Source organism: Bufo gargarizans, chromosome 2 (genome assembly GCF_014858855.1).
Source record: "Bufo gargarizans isolate SCDJY-AF-19 chromosome 2, ASM1485885v1, whole genome shotgun sequence".
In the NCBI taxonomy this organism is placed as follows: domain Eukaryota; kingdom Metazoa; phylum Chordata; class Amphibia; order Anura; family Bufonidae; genus Bufo; species Bufo gargarizans.
The window spans coordinates 193,582,738-193,604,141 of NC_058081.1; the positions used below are offsets into that span (position 1 = coordinate 193,582,738).

The 21,404-nt window shown below is 42.8% G+C and overlaps 1 protein-coding gene across 2 annotated transcripts in view; it reads right to left on the bottom strand.

The window, feature by feature from the left end:
- The window catches only part of NPTN (neuroplastin), an 81,582-nt gene that overhangs the window by 36,732 nt on the left and 23,446 nt on the right, over positions 1–21,404 (bottom strand). For both annotated transcript variants that reach the window (XM_044279842.1, XM_044279840.1), the window contains exons 2-3: positions 19,024–19,371; positions 5,567–5,747 (exon numbers count right to left, since the gene is read on the bottom strand). In XM_044279842.1, coding sequence (XP_044135777.1) covers positions 5,567–5,747; positions 19,024–19,371 — 529 coding nt within the window. The remainder of the gene's footprint in view (positions 1–5,566; positions 5,748–19,023; positions 19,372–21,404) is intronic.

Below are 21,404 nucleotides of genomic sequence, written 5' to 3' on the forward strand. Positions count from 1 at the left end.
CGTCACCAGACCATGTACGAAGCCAGATTGCAGATGCATCTGCCAAAAAATTTGAAACTTTCTTTAAAACAGGCAATGAAGATAACATCTCTTCCCTCAGGGTAACAGCTGCTAAGTGCTCTTCTAACTGATTTAGCCAGACTGATAGAGATTTGGCTGTGCAGGTAGAAGCAATACTGTGACACAGTATGGAAGTATTTGTTTCCCAGGCCTTCTTTAGAAATTTTTTAGACTTCTCGTCCATGGGATCTCGCAAGAGACCCATGTCCTTGAACGGCAAAGAGGTCTTTTTTGAAATGCGGGCAATCGGGCATCGATCTTTGGTGTTTTGTCCCACAGATTAGATTCTGTGTCCGCAAAGGGATATTTCCTTTTAACCACCTCAGCTCCCCTAGCTTAAACCCCCTTAATGACCAGACCACTTTTTACAATTCTGCACTACACTACTTTCACGGTTTATTGTTCGGTCATACAACTTACCACCCAAATTAATTTTACCTCCTTTTTTTTCTCACTAATAGAGCTTTCATTTGGTGGTATTTCATTGCTACTGACATTTTTACTTTTTTTATATCAAAATTGACATTTTTCACCTTCTGTTGTAATTTTTTTTAAATAAAACTACATTTGTATATACATTTTTCTCTAAATTTATTGTTCTACATGTTTTTGATTTTAAAAAAAATGCAATAAGTGTATATTTATTGGTTTGGGTAAAAGTTATAGCTTTTACAAACTATGGTGCAAAAATTTTAATTTACGCACTTTGACTTTCTGAGCACCTGTCATGTTTCCTGACCCCATTTCGGAAAGTAGACACCCTAAGGTATTCGCTGATGGGCATAGCGAGTTCATGGAAGTTTTTATTTTTTGTCACAAGGTAGTGGAAAATAATTTTTTTATTTTTTTTACAAAAGTCTCATATTCCACTAACTTGTGACAAAAAATAAAATTTTACATGAACTCACCATACCCCTCACGGAATACCTTGGGGTGTCATCTTTCCAAAATGGGGTCACTTGTGGGGTATTTATACTGCCCTGGCATTTTAGGGGACCTAAAGCGTGAGAAGTAGTTTGGAATCCAAATGCGTAAAAAATGCCCTGTGAAATCGTAAAGATACTCATTGGAATTTGGGCCCCTTTGCCCAGCTAGGCTGCAAAAAAGTGTCACACATGTGGTATCGCCGTACTCAGAAGTAGGGCAATGTGTTTTGGGGTGTATTTTTACATATACCCATACTGTGTGAGATAAATATCTCTGTAAAAGACTACTTTTCCCATTTTTTTTATACAAAGTTGTCATTTTACAGAGATATTTCTCTCACCCAGCATGGGTATATGTAAAAATACACCCCAAAACACATTGCCCTACTTCTCCCGAGTACGGCGATACCACATGTGTGACACTTTTTTTGCAGCCTAGGTGCGCAAAGGGGTCCAAATTCCAATGAGTACCTTTTAGGAGGGCATTTTTAGGCATTTGGATTCCAGACTTCTTCTCACGCTTTAGGGGCCCTAAAATGCCAGGGCAGTATAAATACCCCACATGTGACCCCATTTTTGAAAGACGACACCCCAAAGTATTCCGTTAGGGGCATGGCAAGTTCATAGAAGTTTTTTTTGTTTTTTTTGGCACAAGTTAGCGGAAATTGATTTTATTTATTTTTTCACAAAGTCTCCCTTTCCGCTAACTTGTGACAAAAAGTTCAATCTTTCATGGACTCAATATGCCCCTCAGCGATTACTTTGGGGTGTCTACTTTCCAAAATGGGGTCATTTGTGGGGTGTGTTTACTGTTCTGGCCTTTTGGGCGGGGCTAAATTGTGAGCAACCCTGTAAAGCCTAAAAGGTACTCGTTGGACTTTCGGCCCCTTTACGCACCTAGGCTGCAAAAAAGTGTCACACATGTGGTATCGCCGTACTCAGGAGAAGTAGGGCAATGTGTTTTGGGGTGTATTTTTACATATTCCCATGCTGGGTGAGAGAAATATCTCTGTAAAATGACAACTTTGTATAAGAAAATGGGAAAAATTGTCTTTTACAGAGATATTTATCTCACCCAGCATGGGTATATGTAAAAATTCACCCAAAAACACATTGCCCTACTTCTCCCGAGTACGGCGATACCACATGTGTGACACTTTTTTGCAGCCTAGGTGCGCAGAAGGGCCCAAATTCCTTTTAGGAGGGCATTTTTTAGACATTTGGATTCCAGACTTCTTCTCACGCTTTAGGGCCCCTAAAATGCCAGGGCAGTATAAATACCCCACAAGTGACCCCATTTTTGAAAGAAGACACCCCAAGGTACTCCGTGAGGGGCATGGCGAGTTCCTAGAATATTTTATTATTTTTTTTGGCACACGTTAGCGGAAATTATTTTTTTTTTTTTTTTTTTTTCTCCCCCTCTTACAAAGTCTCATATTCCACTAACTTGTGACAAAAAATAAAATACCTCACGAAATACCTTGGGGTGTCAAATGGGGTCACTTGTGGGGTATTTATACTGTCCTGGCATTTTAGGGGACCTAAAGCATGAGAAGTCTGGAATATAAATGTCTAAAAAATTTTACGCATTTGGATTCCGTGAGGGGTATGGCGAGTTCATGTGAGATTTTATTTTTTGTCACAAGTTAGTGGAACATGAGACTTTGTAAGAAAAAAATCAATTTCCGCTAACGTGTGCAAAAAAAAAAAAAATCTATAAACTCGCCATGCCCCTCAAAAGTGATCTTTATAGCGCAGCAGCGATTTTACGGTGTTTTTGCAGTGATCAGAAGAAAAAAAAATCCTGTCTGCGGTGGGGCAGACTGAACGCAAGTGTGCGCACAAGATCAGGCCTGATCAGGCGAACACTGTTTCTTGTAGAGCCTATAGAACATGTCCTATTCTTGTCCGCAATTGCGGACAAGAAAAGGCATTTTCTATATAGTTCTGGCAATGTGCGGATCGGTGTCCGTGTTTTGCAGATCCGCAAAACACATACGGACGTCTGAATGGAGCCTTACAGGGGGGGTGATCAATATCAGGGGGGTGATCAGGGGTTAATAAGTGACGGGGGGAGGGATGTAGTGTAGTGTGGTGTGGTGCTACTCAGTACAGAGCTGCCTGTGTCCTCTGGTGGACGATCCAAGCAAAAGGGACCACCAGAGGACCAGGTAGCAGGTATATCAGACGCTGTTAACAAAACAGCGTCCGATATACCTTTCAAGGGTAAAAAAAAAAAAAAAAAAAAAAAAAAAAAAAAAAAAAAAAAAAAAAAAATCGCATCTACAGCCTGCCAGCGCAACTGGTCTACCTTCCAATCCTGTGAACGCGCGCTCCTGTGTGCGTTCACAGGAAATATCGCCTCTCGCGAGATGACGCGCCGATGGTTAAAGGAATTTGTCACAGTTCTTCTTCTTTCAGGATCCCTCCATTCTATGGATATCAGGGATTTTATGTTGTTATGGATGGGGAAGACCCTTTTTCTTCTTTCTCCCAGCCCCTGGAACATTTGATCCTGGACAGAGTAGGTTTCTTTTCTCAAAGTCCATAGTGGCTCTTATGGTTTTTAAAAGACAGTCTGTCTCTTCAGGCGGAAACAAGGGTCTACCCGAGCCGTCATCTGAGGAGACAGTCTGGATCAGATACTAACTCTCCTTCATCCAGGTAAAGCCCCAAGTCAGAAGTGAGACGTGGATGGGTGTGGGGGATTGAGGTATCCTTTTTTATTCCACCGCCACATTTACTTCTTCCTTAATTATGTCTCTTATGGAATCAAGGATGGCGACTTCTGTGACCACCTTCTCGGTGCATTTTTGACATAGACTTTTTTGTTTTAGAGGAAAAAAAAGTCTTCCTGCAGATGGCGCACTTCTTGCGTCCCAAATCTCACCCAGCTGGTTTAGGTGCCATGGTTTCTGGGCCCTAAAGGGAAAATAAAAAGGACTATAGGGCCAGGAATTTTAAAGGACCATAACCTACTCCAGGGGGTGAAGACTGGGAGACATCAAGAAAAAAAAGCCAACCGCAGTGCAAAAGTATTAGGCACATAGTAGAGGAAAAAAACAATACCCCCACCAGGTTGAGGGCAGAGCTAGTGGGATCGCTAGGCTTTCTTGCCGATTCTGCGTCCATGGCGGTGATGGAATAGAATAATCTTCACAGCTTCTAAACTTCCCGCCAGCCGCGGAACCCGAAAGTGGACGTTAGAGCGCGAGATTCTCTTGCCCAAGAGTATCGCGAGCCCGAGGCAGCCTGCACGCAGGGTTTACACCTAGGAACGGGTAAGGGAGGCCGTGCGTCCCCGGGGTTCCCGTTCCCTGCTCCAGCCCTCCCCCACAAAGTGTGGGGAAAGGAATCAAGGCTCGGCGAGAAGAAATCATTCCTGGCACTCCAGGAGAGGCTTCCACACATCCCTAGGACAGGAAACAACGACTGAATAGGTAAGGGGGGGGAGGCCTTTTTAAATCTTGTGCTTCTTCGATGTTCCTGTCCTGGGGGCGTCGTTGTGGAGGCGCCGGGGAAAAAGTTATTTTTTATTTAACTGTAGATCACCACAAGTTCCAACTAGTCAATACAGCACAGAAGGGCACAAACCTCTCTGCACACAGTCACCAAGCAAAATGGCTGCGTGCAGAGAGATTCTTCCTATTCTCTCTGCCCCTCTAGTGCTGCCATAGACATGTATGGCATACCAGCCAATCACAGCACTGGCGTCCCCTGTTAAACCTTGGGGGTAACTGGTGCTGCCCAATTCTAGCTCCAATCACCCCTTCTAGAGGTGGTTTTACAATGAGGAAGCTGCAATTGGCTTGTCTGCATTGACCAGTCAATCACTGATCAGGGCTGCAGGGGGAGGTAAAACCAAAATGGGTTCTTAACTATGATGGCTGTCTGTCAGGCAGAGCAGCCATCTAAAGGCTACTTTCACACTTGCGGCAGAGTGATCCAGCAAGCAGTTCAGTCGCCGGAACTGCCTGCCAGATCAGGCAATCTGAATGCAAACTGACAGCATTTGTAGACTGATCAGGATGCGGATCCGTCTCACAAATGCATTCTAAGAACGGATCCGTCTGTCTGTTTGTCATACAGACAAAGGGATCAGTTTATATTATTTATTTTCATTCATTTTTACGGATCCGGCATTCCTGCTTTATTTTTTGTCCAGATCCGGCACTAATACATTTCAATGTAAATTAATGCAACAGATCCGGAATTTTGGACGGAGATAATACCACAGCATGCTGCGGTATTTCCTCCGTCCAAAACGCCGTTCAGTGACTGAACTGAAGACATCCTGAACAGATTTCTCTCCATTCAGAATGGGGATGAAACTGATCCGTTCTTTTCCGGTATTGAGCCTCTAGGATGGAACTCAGTGCCGGAAAAGAAAAACGCTACTGTGAAAGTACCCTTAGCCAGCCCACTGCGAAATCAGGCAAAATAACAGTTTTTCGTTGCTCCGTACATGTATAGTGGAGGTCAAGAAGGGGTTAAATAAACCAGTAACAAAACAAATGACAAACTGCACTTATCTGCACAATGGAAGGATACAAAAAGATATTTGATCATTAGTGGCTTACTTGTGCTCCATGTTATTGCTGGTTGGAGACAGTGTCAGAGTTTCAGAAATCTCCACTCCATTTTTGGTCCAGAAGGTGCTTTGCACTGTGCCTAGGCCATTCTGGGTAAGGTTGCACTGCAACGAAACAGTGCCAATGTCTTTCTTTATAGTTATTTCCTCGCTGGCATTGATTTTTGGCTCTGAAAGAACAAAGTGTCAGTTTTTAAAAGTTTTTTTTACTAAAAACACCCACATTTATAATTATCTTTGCATCAGATGTAATAATAATAGCACATACTTTTATTATTGCATCAATACAAGTTATAGTTAAAAATATGACTACGATTTTCAATTACTGGGAGAGGGGAATGTCACAAGTCAAAGACACTGAGACAAATGATGAAGACACAAAGGTTGAATTACAGTATGGAACAGGCAAGGTTGGTTTGTTTTTCTCAGAGCAGCAGGTAAAGTATTAGCTACCTCAAATTATATGCATCAATACTGCATAGGTACAGGATAAAAAAATATAACGAAAAGCAGTAATAAAATGCAACTTTACATTTAAGGCTACTTTCACACTAGCGTTTTTTTGCTGATCTGTCATGGATCTGCAAAAACGCTTCCGTTACAATAATACAACCGCATTCATTCGTCACGAACAGATACGGCTGTATTATGTCTTCTATAGCCATGATGGATCCGACTTGAACTTCATTGAAAGTCCATGGGGGACGAATCAGTTTCCTGTTGTGCCAGATTGAGTCAGAGAAAACGGATCCGTCCCCATTGACTTACATTGTGTGCCAGGACGGATCCGTATGGCTCTGCTTCGTCAGGCGGAAATCCTCCTCCAGAGCGGAATGGAGATTAAACTGATGCATTCTGAGCGGATCCTTTTACATTCAGAATGCATTAGGGCAAAACGGATCCGTTTTGGACCGCTTTTGAGAGCCCTGAACGGATCTCACAAACAGAAAGCCAAAACGCTAGTGTGAAAGTAGCCTAACACCTAACCAGTCTACAGATAATACCTATAAACACAGGCTCTGGGAGAGTGTATATAGGCTTACCTGAGCAGAGATCAAGCAAGAGATGGCATCAACTGACAGGTCAATGGACCCCTTTACTGTCATGGCCTCATCACAAGGTTTTGATATGTAAAAGATAGTTTTCACTCTTGGTGAAAGCAGCAGAATCCAACTGAAACACACTGACATGTTACAGGAGGACTGTACTAAAACAATAATTGTTCAGCCTTGCAGCGGTGCAAGAAAACTGCGCTGAGCTTCAACCCAGGGCTTATTTACATGTGGTTTTGTCACATTTTTAAAAGCTGCCGCTGCCAAATACACAGATGTTATGTACGGATATGATTTTAGACTTCATGCACATTTGCGGTGTGCCATCACAACTGGATATGGTCAGGGTCGCCACCAATCCTAAATATAAAGAGGCCACAGTGCTAGATATAGTGCAGTGGACCCATTTTTCTCTGCTGTCAGAAAGCAGTCAATTGAACAAAGTTCAACTCAACTCCTGTTTAAGGGGGTATTCAAACGTCAGATTTCTGCGACTGAGAATCAATTCCAGATCCATTGATCTGAAAAGGATTGTTCTGGCAGCAAGCACATGGATTTCTGCATGCCCGATTCAGAGGAATGATACAGTCAAAGAGAATTCTGCAACAAAACTGCCACTTTTGTATTCAGCCCGAGTTGGACAGTCACAGAATAAGACAGTATATGTGACATTTACAGTAATGTAAATAAAATTGGATTGTATTTTTATTTCGACAAAAAAACTCCCCAATGCCACTTACTTCCCATTTTAATAAATGAAATGTCATTATCAAACTCTTTCTTCACTCTCTTTCCATCTAACATTCGAAAATTGAAATAGAACACAAATCCTAAAACCCAGATATGCCATGAAAATTACGGTTATGCCCCTAAAACCTCTTTCACATCAGCATTGGTTATTTCAGTTATTCTGCTCCATTATAGGAGAAGAACAACGAAAATAACGGAAGTGCCGAATTTAGCACATAACTGACACAAACGGAGCAGAACAGACCGCTATCGACTATAATGGGATCTGTTCGGCTGAACACTTTTTTAGCAGAGAAAAAAGTTCTACATTCAGGACTTTTTTCTCAGCTTTTTTTTTAACCAATTCTGTGAAGGAGCCTAAGGGTCCATTCACACGTCTGAAATTTCGTTCCGCATTTTGCGGAATGGAATTGCAGACCCATTCATTTCTATGGGGCAGCACATACAGAATTGCGGACCCACACTTCCGGGTCCACAATTCCGATCACGAAAAAAAGTGTCGGCGATGTGCAGTCCGCAGAATGCGGAACGCACATTGCTGATGTCAGTGTTTTGTGGATCCGCAAAACACACACGGACGTGTGAATTGACCCTAACATGTTATACTTTAATGACTACCAGAGAGAGGAATGGTGAATGACTGTGGCTACCCACAGTCTTGCTCTGATGTTTCCACTGAAACAAGAAGTCACCCCAATATATACAGGATGTGTTTTGCGGTGGAAAATCTGCCTCAAAACCTGCACCAGTTATGGGCAGATTTGATGCCGATTTCACCTTCTGCATTGCTAAGGGTGAAATCCACAGCATAAATTAACATGTTGTGGATCTGAAATGTGCACCACACGTGAAGTTATGTGCAGATGCCGTTGTGGAAATTTCTAAAGCGTGGGGAGTGGATGAAAATTTTTATTTTTTTACATCACATCCAATTTTCTGCTGTGTATGCTGCACGTTTTCTGTATGAAATTCCGATGTGGACGATTCTCAGCATATATTTCGTATGTGTAGCCCTACCCTTAAAGTGAACCCAAACTCTGGGCAAAGTTTTGTAATTTGCAAAATTGAGCTATTAAAGGGAATCTGCCACCACAATCATGGACTATTATCTGCAGTAATACACGAGTAGTGCTGCACCTAAACAGATCACTATTTTATTTTATTTTGCTGTACTGAAATACATTGTCAGAACTGCTGTGCCTGCGTACTGGAGACGTCGCCATTGTGTTAGAAGAGCACAGCTTTCCAGAATGTGTATTTCAGTGCAGCTTTGAGTGCTGACAGCAGGGGAACAGGGACAATGAAAAAATATAAAAATGGTGATCTGGACTCCCTATGTGCAGTACTCCTCATGTACCATTGAAGATAATAGTCCATAATCACAATGACAGATTCCCTTTAAGGTAATTTAACATAGCTGTGCTGTTAAATCTTACATTCTGGTCTCCCAAAAGCAAGGTTTCAATCGTTCTGTACACTTAAGGTACTTAAAGGGGTTGTGACACATCGGACATTTAATCACCTATTCACGGTGTGGATAACTGTCTATTAGGTTAATGCAGTGGACTCCTAGTCCCATGTATTCATGAGTCGAGTGCTCTCAACAGGTACTAACAGGCGGCTATGAATCTCTGTGTATACATAATGGCAGGGGCAGCATAACTGTATGGCTGCCATTCCTCGGCTGTACATGAAGTCACCAAAACAAAGCTACCTGCTCCAACATTACTTAGCGCTCTTAGATGAAGCATTCTGCGGGCCCTGCAGAAGGAAAAGTGCATGGTGCCCATGACTGGTATCTGCGTTTTGTGGATCCACGATTTGTAGACCACAAAAAATGAATACAGCAATGTGCATAAGGCCGTATGTACAGAGTGCATTTAGAAAATCCGTCAGGTGAAGCTTCAATGGCGTGCTTTTCAAGTAATGAATTGGACATTTGCTATATGCTTAAAATGGGCGTCATGAGGGCAAACCTGTGTGAAACAGAAGCCAGTTTTGCAGTAACCCGATTGACAATGGTCTGGCTAGGTTCCCTAACACAAAGCGATTGGCTGGTATCACTGCGGGGAAGAGCAGCCTTGCTATACATTTCTCCTTCAGTATTACATACTAGCCAGTCATATAATGCATGAAGAGAGGATATACCGGTAACAGAAATGTATGAAGTGATAAGTAATGTCTGTAATATAAGAAGAGAGAATGCAAACAGGCCTTAGGTGCTCAAAAAATCAGTAGCTGGTTTTATTTTGCAGATACGTTATTTTCGGGAAAATTATGGTATTACTAATCCCCAACATCAGCAGGAATGAGGTGTCCGTTAGGGTGCTCCCAAACTGGCAGCCTCATGTTCAGTTTATTATTTTTTTTTTTACGTGCTGAAATTGACCCGCAGTGTCGATTTACAAAACGTGTCATTTGTTTGTGCAGATTATCAGTGAAGATTTCACCCACCGCAATGCAAAGGGTGAGATCAGGGGCAAATTCACTTCAAAATGTGCTGCAAAACATGCAGGTTTTGTGTGGAAACGGAGTGAAATCCACATGAGATGGCTTAAAAACTACGCTGCCGTGTACATATAGCCTTAAGAATTTAGCCAGTTACAAATAATTTAATTGTCTAGATTATTTCCGCTATGCAGAACACCAGTGTTTAATTAGGTGGCTAAATTGGCTACATTTTTTAACTGCTTTGTGAATACATGTTAGTTGATGCTAGAACTTCATGCAGTTTTCAAATGCATACACCTGTGCTGTGTGGCAGAATCTTAAAGGGAATGTCATTGAAATGTTTCTCTGCCAGTTAAAACCAGCTAGCAACACACAACCTTTTTTTGTAATCTGTTTTTATTTTCTAATTGCAGATTTTTTTTCTATTTCTTGAACATGATTATGGGGGCGGCCATCTTGCCTGAGCTGCTGTTAACAGAATTTAGAGATATGTTTTACAGCAGCCACCATTGGTCATGGACACAATGGACAGGAGGTGACCCCATTGACTTCTATAGGAGAGGTTTCTAGGCATGATCACTGACCTGTGCAGAGGGAGTAGATAAACTGTGATATCACCTATTGTGAATGGTGAATCCTGTGATATTTAGAAGTGATATGTCATTTTTATCCTGTAATAAGCAGGTAACTGCAGTAAAATAAATAATACAGACCACGAAGTGGCCCCTAAAACTTTAACTTTTTGAAGTTAGAGTTCCGATATATGGAGAATTGCATTATACCACGGACCATACACAATTCAAGGACAGAATGCATAACGGAATGCCATTAGAGGCATTCTGTCATAATAGAAGTCTATGTCCAGCATAACGGATCTGTCCACTTTCCGTTATGCAGGTCATAGACTTCTATTATGATGGAATGCATAACAAAATGCCTCTAAAGGCATTCCTTTATGCATTCCGTCCTTGAATGCCTTCACCATCGACATCAGCAGCAGACAGGAAGAGAAAAGGGGGAAGGCATGTGCGCACTGCGTGTGCCATCTCCTCACACAGCTGATCGGCCAGGGTGCCGGGTGTCAGACACCTGCCAATCTTATATTGATGACCTATCCTGAAGTGAGGTCATCAATAGTAAAAGCCTGGACCACCCCTTTAAGAGGATTCTGCCTCTTAACAAATAAGGCAAATCTCACGCCAGCACAGGGAGATCAAGTTGTGGTGGTATTGTAGTATTCATCAGCCATACCAGTATACCACACCATCCATATTTAGGGTCCATTCACACGTGCGCACACGTCTACAGGCTAGAGGACATTTTGTTCTTGGGGTACTTTCACACTTACGTTGTGAAGATCAGGCAGGCAGTTCAGTCGCCGAAACTGCCTGCTGGATCCGGAAATCCATGTGGAAACGAATAGCATTTGTAGACGGATTTGTCTAACAAATGCAGTGAAACACCAGATCCGTCTCTCCGGTGTCATCCAGAAAAACTGATCCGGTATTTATTTATTTTTGCATTTTTAAAGGTCTGCGCATGCGTAGACTGGAATTCCGGATCCGTTTTGCCGGAACACATAAAATTTTAAAATGGGGCCGCAAAAGATGCGGACAGCACACAGTGTGCTGTCCGCATCCGCATTTCCGTTCCGCAAAAAAATAGAACATGTCAAGGCATTTCTATTTATAGTGCCGGCCATGTGCTGTACGCAAAATGCGGAACGCACCTGGCCGGTGTCAATGTTTGTGGATCCGCAATTTGTGGACCGCAAAACACTTGCGGACGTATGAATGGACCCTAACAGTGTAAGGTCTCTTTCACGCGTCAGTGAATCAAACGTGTACAGTTCGTGGTCTCCATGGACAACATATGTACCCATTGACTTTAAAGGGAATCTGTCACCTAGAGAATCGATATTAAACCAAAAGTATGTCCTTACAGTACGTCATACCTTGTAATATATCTTAAGAAAATCAACATGCTAATGAGGCATTAAGGTGCCCAGGAACACCCTCCTAAAGAGCTCAAGCATGTCTCTCTCTCTCTCCACTCACCAAACACTACTCACCTAGCAGCGCCGTTGCCTCCCCCCACCCCCGCTATGTCACTGGCAGCCGATTACCCCGCCTACCCTTTCCCTTCAGCATAGCCAGACTCAGTGCCAAAGACTGCCTGCACTCTTCCAGTTCAACTAAGGGCATCAGCTTCAACTGTTTCACTGGGCAAGTGCCGAAAATATCACTGGGCTCAGCGCATGCCCAGTGAAACAGTTGAAGCTGATGTCCTCAGTTCAGCTGGAAGAGCGCAGGTGCACAGAGTGTTCTGCACTGCATCTGTTGAAGATGCTGAAGGGAAAAAGTGGGTGGGGTTATTGGCTGCTAGTGACGTAGCGGGGAGGGAGGCAATGGCGCTGCTGGGGGAGTAGCGTATGAGCGGAGAGAGAGGCGTGGTTGGGCTCTGTAGGGGGGCAGGCCTGTGCCCCCCGATGGGGGCATTTCTGGGCACCTTTGAATGAAAATAACACCTACCTGGGCACCTTAATGCCTCCTTAGCATATGGATTAAGGTAAATTCTATGAATTCATAATACAAGTTACAAAGAAAAAGAAAAACATGGAAAGAAGGTATGAAGTACTATAGGGACATACTTTTGGTTTAATTCGACTCCCTCCTCTAATGTGTGTATGCAAACATCAGTTGTTTTCCATGGACCGTGAGAAGCATGCCCTATATTGGTCTGCGATTACAGATTCCTCATACACAGTCTGAGTCCATAAAAACCATGGACACCATCCTTCGCTTGTCACGGATTGTTGCTATTAGATGTTCTGGAAATACATTTTCACCTAAGAAGTGTACATGGAATATGGATTACACACGGAGGGCAAAAAATTGAATCCTAACGGATGAACCACTTGACCATCTTGTCATGCAGGGGTGGCCAACCTGTGGCTCTTGAGCCACATGCGGCTCTTTGCTTCTTCAAGTGAGGCTCTAGCTGTGAAGCCAGGAAGCACTCTCCACCCCATGCTCAGATCTCTTTTCCTACTTTGCAGCTCCAGCTCACTCTCCACTATGTCCTGATGCACACAGTGTAAGAACGTAGTACATGGAGACACGCATTATGACCTGACATTGTGCTTATCAGCAGTGATGGCCAGTTCGCAGTGTTCGCCAGTGAACACATGCGGGCTGCCATCTTTAGTAAAGTAGACTCACCAGTCCAGCAATCCACAGGTAAACCCTTATCTGTGCCTGTGCCAGGAGCCGGTCTGAAATCAAATGCGGTCACTGGGAGCAGGCAGTTCCGAGAACAGCCGCCGGGGGCCTCATCCGGCTGTTCTTGGAACTGCCTGCTCCGGGTGACTACAATTGATTTCAGACCGGCTCGTGGCACAGGTAAGGGCTTACCTGTGCATCGCCAGACGGGTGAGTCTACCTTACTAAAGATGGCAGCCTCACAGTGGAGAGCGTGTCAGACCTGCAGAGTAGCAGGTGCCCAAGCAGAAGCCCAGTGCCTGATCATAAGAGGGAAGAGATTTTTTTTTTAAATGATAGAACTAAGAATGTGGGTCTGATCTGAGCATTAAAACCTAGGTGCATCTTGTAGGGTGAAAAATACACTGACAGTGTGTAAATGTATAGCTTGTAGCTCCTGGTAGTCATACTTTTTTTGGGGGGGGGCTCTTTTTGTATGTAAGGTTGGCCACCCCTGTTGTCATGGATGTCATCACAGACATGTGGAAGAGGCCTAACTTTTTTTTTTTTTTTTTCATCAAAGTGTAAGGCAGGTGATTTTATTACCTTTTGCGCTACCACTCGTCCTAAACTGCTGCCTCCGGGCCAGAGTTCAGCTACCTCCAGAACTCCAGCTGTTGTAAAACTACAACTCCCAGCACACACACTTGGCTGTTCTCTGAACTGTTCTAAAAGTGAATGGTGCATGCTAGAAATTATAGTTTCACAGGGGAGTTGCTAAGGGAGTGCGTGCAGACCCCTGCCCTATGCTATCGCCAACTGGCAGTTGCTAGGAAAAATCCATATTCAGAGCTCAGTAGATACGGAATATGGCTCCTGTACAGGCTAGAGGACATTTTGTTCTTAGAGTACTTTCACATTTGCGTTGTGAAGATCCGGAAGGCAGTTCCATCGCCGGAAGTGCCTGCCGGATCCGGAAATCCGTGTGCAAACGGATAGTATTTGTAGACAGATCAGTCTAACAAGTGCATTGAAACACCAGATCAGTCTCTCCGGTGACATCCTGATAAACGGATCTGGTATTTTATATTTTTTTTGCATTTTTAAAGGCCTGCGCATCCGTTTTGCCGGAACACTTGATGCCGGTCCCGGCATTAATGCATTTCAATGGAAAATAATGCCGGATCTGGCATTCCGGCAAGTGTCCCGATATTTTGGACAGAGAAAATACTGCAGCATGCTGCGGTATTTCCCCCGGCCAAATACAGTAAGAGTGACTGAACTGAAGACATCCTAAAGCATCCTGGACGGATTTCTCTCCATTCAGAATGCATTAGGATTAAACTGATCAGTTTTTTTCAGGCATTGAACCCCTAGGACGGAACTCAATACCGGAAAACTTTAACGCAAGTATGAAAGTACCCTTAGGCCTCTTTCACACGGGAGTCTTATTTTTGGCCTGGATAAGAGGCGGGTGCTTTGCGGGAACACCCGCGATTTTTCTGTGCGAGTGCAAAACATTGTAATGCGTTGTACACTCGCATGAGAAAAATCACGCATGTTTGGTACCCAAACCCGAACTTCTTCACAGAAGTTCGGGCTTGGGATTGATGTTCTGAAGATTGTATTATTTTCCCTTATAAGGGCTCTTTCACACTTGCGTTGTCCGCAAATGCACTCCATTTGCCGGAATTACACGCCGGATCCGGAAAAATGCAAGTGAACTGAAAGCATTTGAAGACGGATCAGTCTTCAAAATGCGTTCAGTGTTACCGTACTATGGCAGCCAGGACGCCATGTAGTGGGGAGCAGGGGAGCAGTATACTTACAGTCCGTGCGGCTCCCAGGGCGCTCCAGAATGACGTCAGAGCACCCCATGCGCATGGATGACGTGCCATGCGATCAAGTAATCCATGCGCGTGGGGCGCCCTGACGTCACTCTGAAGCGCCCCGGGAGCCGCACGGACGGTAAGTATACTGCTCCCCCGCTCCCCACTACACTTTACCATGGCAAACAGGACTTTAGCGTCCCAGCAGCCATGGTAACCATTAAGAAAAAGCTAAACGTCGGATCCGGCAATGCGCCGAAACGACGTTTAGCTTAAGGCCGGATCCGGATTAATGCCTTTCAATGGGCATTAATTCCGGATCCGGCCTTGCGGCAAGTGTTCAGGATTTTTGGCCGGAGCAAAAAGCGCAGCATGCTGCAGTATTTTCTCCAGCCAAAAAAACGTTCCGGTCCTGAACTGAAGACATCCTGATGCATCCTGAACGGATTTCTCTCCATTCAGAATGCATTAGGATAAAACTGATCAGGATTCTTCCGGCATAGAGCCCCGACGATGGAACTCTATGCCGGAAGAAAAGAACGCAAGTGTGAAAGAGCCGTACATGGTTATAAAGGGAAAATAATAGCATTCTGAATACAGAATGCATAGTAAAATAGTGCTGGAGGGATTACAAAATAAATAAAAAAAAGTTAACTCACCTTCTCCTCTTGATCGCGTAGTTCCCGGTCTCTTTACTTCTTTAATGATGAGCTCTGGGCTAAATGACCTGTGGTGACATCAGATCACATGCTCCAATCACATGGTCCATCACCGTGGTGATGGAGCATGTGATCTGACGTCACCACAGGTCCTTTAGCCCAGAGCTCATCATTAAAGAAGTAAAGAGACCGGGAACTACGCGATCAAGAGGAGAAGGTGAGTTAACTTTTTTATTTATTGTGTAACCCCTCCAGCACTATTATACTATGCATTCTGTATTCAGAATGCTATTATTTTCCTTATAACCATGTTATAAGGGAAAATAATACAGTGAATAGACTGTCACCTAGAACCCATGCGTGAAAATCGCACCGCATCCAAACTTGCTTGTGGATGCTTGCGATTTTCACGCAACCCCATTCATTTCTATGGGGCCTGCGTTACATGAAAAACGCAGAATATAGAACATGCTGCGATTTTCACGCAACGCATAAGTGATGCATGAAAACCACCGCTCATGTGAACAGCCCCATAGAAATGAATGGGTACAGATTCAGTGCGGGTGCAATGCGTTCAACTCACGCATCGCACCCGCGCGGAATACTCGCCCGTGTGAAAGGGGCATTAGTCTGTCTGCTTCTGGCGCTGCTGAAAAACCTGGTGCATCCAATGTTTCAGTGCTTTGGGTATTTCTATAATGTATTGTTCTGTGCTGGTGTCCAATTATAACACAGGCCACTGACTGATTTTCATCTGATAACACAGATCACAGGCACTTCCACTCTCCCCCATTCACGGATGGCTAGTTAGTGAGCACACCAGGAAGGGGAGACGACGAAGGTGTCATGTAGGACAGTATTTACTAAGCTCTGAATACAGGGATTTTCCCTAGCAAAGGGCAGCTGCTGATAGCATAGGGAATGCAGCTAAGGACCAGGTTTAGCACTAAAAGAAGCTGTGTTGCTCAGTCAAGGCGTTTTTATTTTATTTTAAATATGGCATCTGATGCACTTGCGAGCAGGCGCCATATATAAATACACTAATTCTACTGTAAGTTTACAATGGGCAGTCAGGAAGGGGTTAATCATCTTAAGCCTGTTACACTGGCCAAGGATCAGCCAGATCATCAATAACAAGCGTTCTTAAGAACGCTTATCAGAGATGATCTACCAGTATAAAGGTGGTGCTGGTGAACGAGCAACCGCATCTTTTATGCGGTCACAAAAATCTGTGTTTGTCGGCAGCAGATTGTGCAGTCTAATCATGGTCTGCTGCTGGCAAATAACGATTCTGTATGGGGACAAGTGATGGTATTAGCAATCGCTTCTCCCAATACTGTGTAGGAGATTGCTGCATGTAATAGCAGTGGTCTCCACTGACGAGTAGGCAATTGTCGGGAAGGAACGCTTACTTCCTGCCAATCGTCTGATACATCTAGCAGTGTAATACAGCGCTTACTTGTAATATAGGCTCCTCTAAATGTCAAGAGTTGTTATAGTCTGCTTGTTAAAACAGTACACAGTATGGTTATCAAAAAAAGATTTTATGAACATTTTTTAAGCCACTGGCTAGGTTACCATATCTTAATTTCTTAGTATATTTACATATTTTAAACTGCTTAGGGTACTTTCACACTAGTGTTATTCTTTTCCAGCAATTAAATTCTGCCCTAGGGGCATAATACCGGAAAATAACTGATCAGTTTTATCCTAATGCATTCTGAATGGAGAGAAATGTGTTCAGGATGCATGAGGATGTCTTCAGTTCAGTCTTTTTGCCTTTTCAGGACGGAGATAATACCGCAGCATGGTGCGGTTTTATCTCCGTCCAAAATTCCGGAACACTTGCTGGAATGCCGGATCTGGCATTTTTTTCCCCATTGAAATGCATTAATGCTGGATCCGACCCCGAGCGTTCTGGCAAAACGGATCCGGCATTGCGGTCTGCGCATGCTCAGACCGCAGAAAATGTGAAAAAATATAAATAATAATGCCGGATCCGTTTTTCCGGTTGACACCGGATAGACGGATCCGGCATTTCAATGCATTTGTCATACGGATCAGGATCCTGATCTGTCTGAAAAATACCATCAGTTTGCATGCGTTTTGACGGAACTGCCTGCCGGAATCCGCAAGTGTGAAAGTACCCTTAATCATCAACTGACAACCTATTTTCAACTTGAAAGGAGAGAAAACAAGGAAAATGTAATCCAAAATACCCATTGTGTTTGCATGCATATGTATAATTTGGTGCTTCTCCAAAAGTGGATCAATAGCAGAACACAAAAAAGCTGCCTTACAAGGGAATAATTGGATCTCCATGTATGTGTATGCAAAGTTACGTAGCTGGGAAACTATGTCTATGCACAGTAGTAGACACAATCCTGAGTCGCTGCTTTAACCACACAAGGAGTGATGGCCAGTGTCTGGTATATATTGATGCAGGATCCATAAGCTGAACAAGCTGCCAAAACATAAAACAAGCTGCTTAATATTCTGGCCACTTGTTCCTGCAGTGTACTCCATTCAGAGTTAGCCTTCACCTTTCTGCAAAGCTTGGGATGAGAGAACACAATCTGTCGCATTACAACATAGCAAGGGGAGGGGGATTGAATGGCCTTCAATCAGTTTACAGGCAGGAAGAAGTGGCCTGTAGGAAACAAGAGGTAAAAACACAGTACTATGAGAAATCAGTTGCAACTCTAGTGTGAGAAGTAAATGTTCATGAGGGCAGTAAGTTTCATTTAATGAATGATTCATTTAAAAAAAAAAAAATCACAGAACCCTGCTGAAATGGCACTTACAATACCTTATGCTTATCTCCAAAAATATGAAGCTGTGACAATAAAACTGTAACAAAACAACAATGCTGAGAAAATATGTCAAGAAATGGGATTACATAAATTACAAGATAACAAACAAAAGCAAACTAGTACTACTCTGACAAACTGAGCAACCGGACAAGATGTTTAGAGAGCCAATGGCACCACAGAGGAAGAGGAAGATCAAAATACAAATGGGGCAGAATAATAATAAAAATAATGATCGAACAAAGCAGTCTAAATGCTATAAAGACTGTTCACGCAAAAACAAAAAAATGAAAACGTGAAAAATGATACGCTGGATTATTTGTAGAGTTGTAATGCAGGATAAAAGAAAAATAAGTTAGATCTTAAAGTAAGAATCATTAGACACAGAAGTAAAGACAGCACACAAGATAATACTAAGAATGGAGCCAGAAATAAAAAAGACAAATAAAGGGAGCATATCGCTGCATCGAGTCCCCTCTTCTGCGATTCCTAGGATAAGAAAGCAGTAGTTGAAAGAAGCTTCTAAAGACTACGTATGGTGGAAGAATCAAAGGGTCAAAAAAGACGAGACAACAAGATGGTTTATCAAGGATCTCTGGAGGTGGGTTTGTGAGGAAAGTGGGGCACACACAGTTTCACTAGAGCTCATCTAGCTACTACAAATCCACTACGATACGGGAGGAGGGTGGACTCACTCTGTAGGACGCTTACGGTGGCCTGGGCTCGGATCCATGTTATGGCCGGGTTTTGTCTCAGGTCATTTCTTCGGGGGTCGTTGCTTGCCCGGCACTCATAGGTGCCAGAATCTTCCAGTGTCAGACGAGTTATTCTCAGCACACTCACACAATTTGTCCCATAGGCTGTGTTAATGGCGACTCGGCGCTTCCGTGCACCATCCCACAGCTGTTTGAAAGACTCAACCCGGTTGACTTCAGCATACCACCATTGGATCTCTGGTGTGGGGATCCCAGCCACATCACAGTATAGTTCAAAGGCATCCCCTGTTAGTTTAGTTTCTGACATTGGCGACTTGACAAACCCAGCTATGGTTAGAGGGGTTTAGCAGAGAGGATGCAATAGGCCAGTAGGAAGAAAAGGATAAGGCGTAGAAAGAAAAAGAAAGAAAAGATAAAACAAGCAAATAAGAATGCAGATAAACAAAAGATTATATAGAATTGCTTTTAGCATGACTGGCAATTCAAAGGGGTAAAAAGAGGTGAAAAAAAAAATTGATGCTATATATTTATGTATATATGTCAGAATAAAAACCTTGTAAATGTACCATCTTTTTTTTTTTTTAACACTTAATGCTCCATGATTAACACCCTAGGCTCCTAAAGTGGCACCTGGAATCCTTGATTTGTTTAATAAATAAAAAACGCCTAATTCAATTTACAAGTACAATATTCATATTCAAGATAAACTGCACGTTAAAACGTATATATGTAAAAAGACATGTATACTATAAAATGTGTCGAATAAAAAAAAAAAAAAATGAAAAAAGGCTTACGTGCCATTGCCAAGCAAAAAATACTGCTCTAACATTACATTATAGGTGTACAGCTCAGTAAGTTAAAGGCTATGAACACAATTGGGGGGCAATATATGTAATGATTGCATTTACTCATTTTGGCTAAAAAATAAATAAATTTCAGTTTCATGCAAATTTAGCTATGATGGGTCTTTATGAGCTGTCAGGAGTTCAGAAATAAATCCTATACATGAAGTTGCCAGAGCAGCAACCTGATGGGTTCAGTGTGAAAAAGTTCTACCCTGCGGAACAAAAAACTGATAACTTTTTTTAAATAAAGTCCAATTGAAAAATAATAATTAGCCAAAGATGAGTAAGGCGATCATAAAAAACTGCCCCAGAAGGTGTTCGTAGCCTTTAAAGAATTGTCTAGGAAACACACCTACAACATATCCCTTAATCTTAAATCATTTACGTACATACTAAAATCAATCATCATAGGAGGCAAGACACTTGCAGAAGCCGGCACATGTACCCAGTCAGGCTATTACTTTTTTGTTTCTGTCCCTTTTGCTAAAACTGTAAAGTCATCATAAGGCAACACTTGATAGCAATGAATTAAAAGACTCTCCCTATTACAGTTACCTGGGCTATAACCTCCCCCTTCTTTCAACGAGACTTCCCATTCCTGATCTTCCACCCTGCCCTGCATTGCAGCATCCTCTGCAGCTGCCTACCAGCTTCCTCAGATTAGCTACACATTGACGCACAACCTTACTGATGCTTTGATTGCTGAGCTGTAATCTGGTAATGAAGGGCTGGCACAGTGAGCATGATCACGCACGACACTTATTTAGCAAGGAACAACCCCAAGACACACACAAACAACAATTACATTAAAACTGCACAACACTAAGACACACAAGAAATATTTTACAGATTAATGTGCCAAGTGGAATCATGAAAATGCGAATTGAGAAGTGGGTGTGCCATTTCTTACACTGCAAATACAAATCCAGATCTGAAACTAGAGAGATGCCAGTCTAGAAAGACAAAATAAATTAAGACTTATTCCAGTTTATTTTGTGTGATTTTTTTTGTATATAATAAAAGAGGGGGAACAATTAAAATCAAATTTTCAAACCAGCTACATGTGTCCAAAAGCAGGGGCAAAATCTATATATGAATGGCCTGCCTCCAACGCACACAGTATCTGTTTACTTCATGTAAAATTGTATTTTTAGTGCATTTCTGTGGGCTGCTGTAAAGATGATTAGCTTGTCAAAACCCCAGGTTGCCTTAGCAACTGTCTTTCGTATTGCTTAAGGTGGCCTCATTTTTAATATATTTAGTTTTAATTCAGCACTACAATGTGATCATTAATTTGGTATGAAGACAAAGTATGAACATGGTCATGCATTATGATACCCATACAGGTAGGTGCTTTCTCCTTATAGCTGTGCTTAAACGGTCATGCACACAGTTGTGTTACACAACCACATGATACTGATCCATTAGGTTACGAGGTCACAGTGCAGCTGAGCTGTGGTCAAGTACCGCACGGCCCTAATTAAGCCATTGTGGACCACACCGTTTAGGCTACTT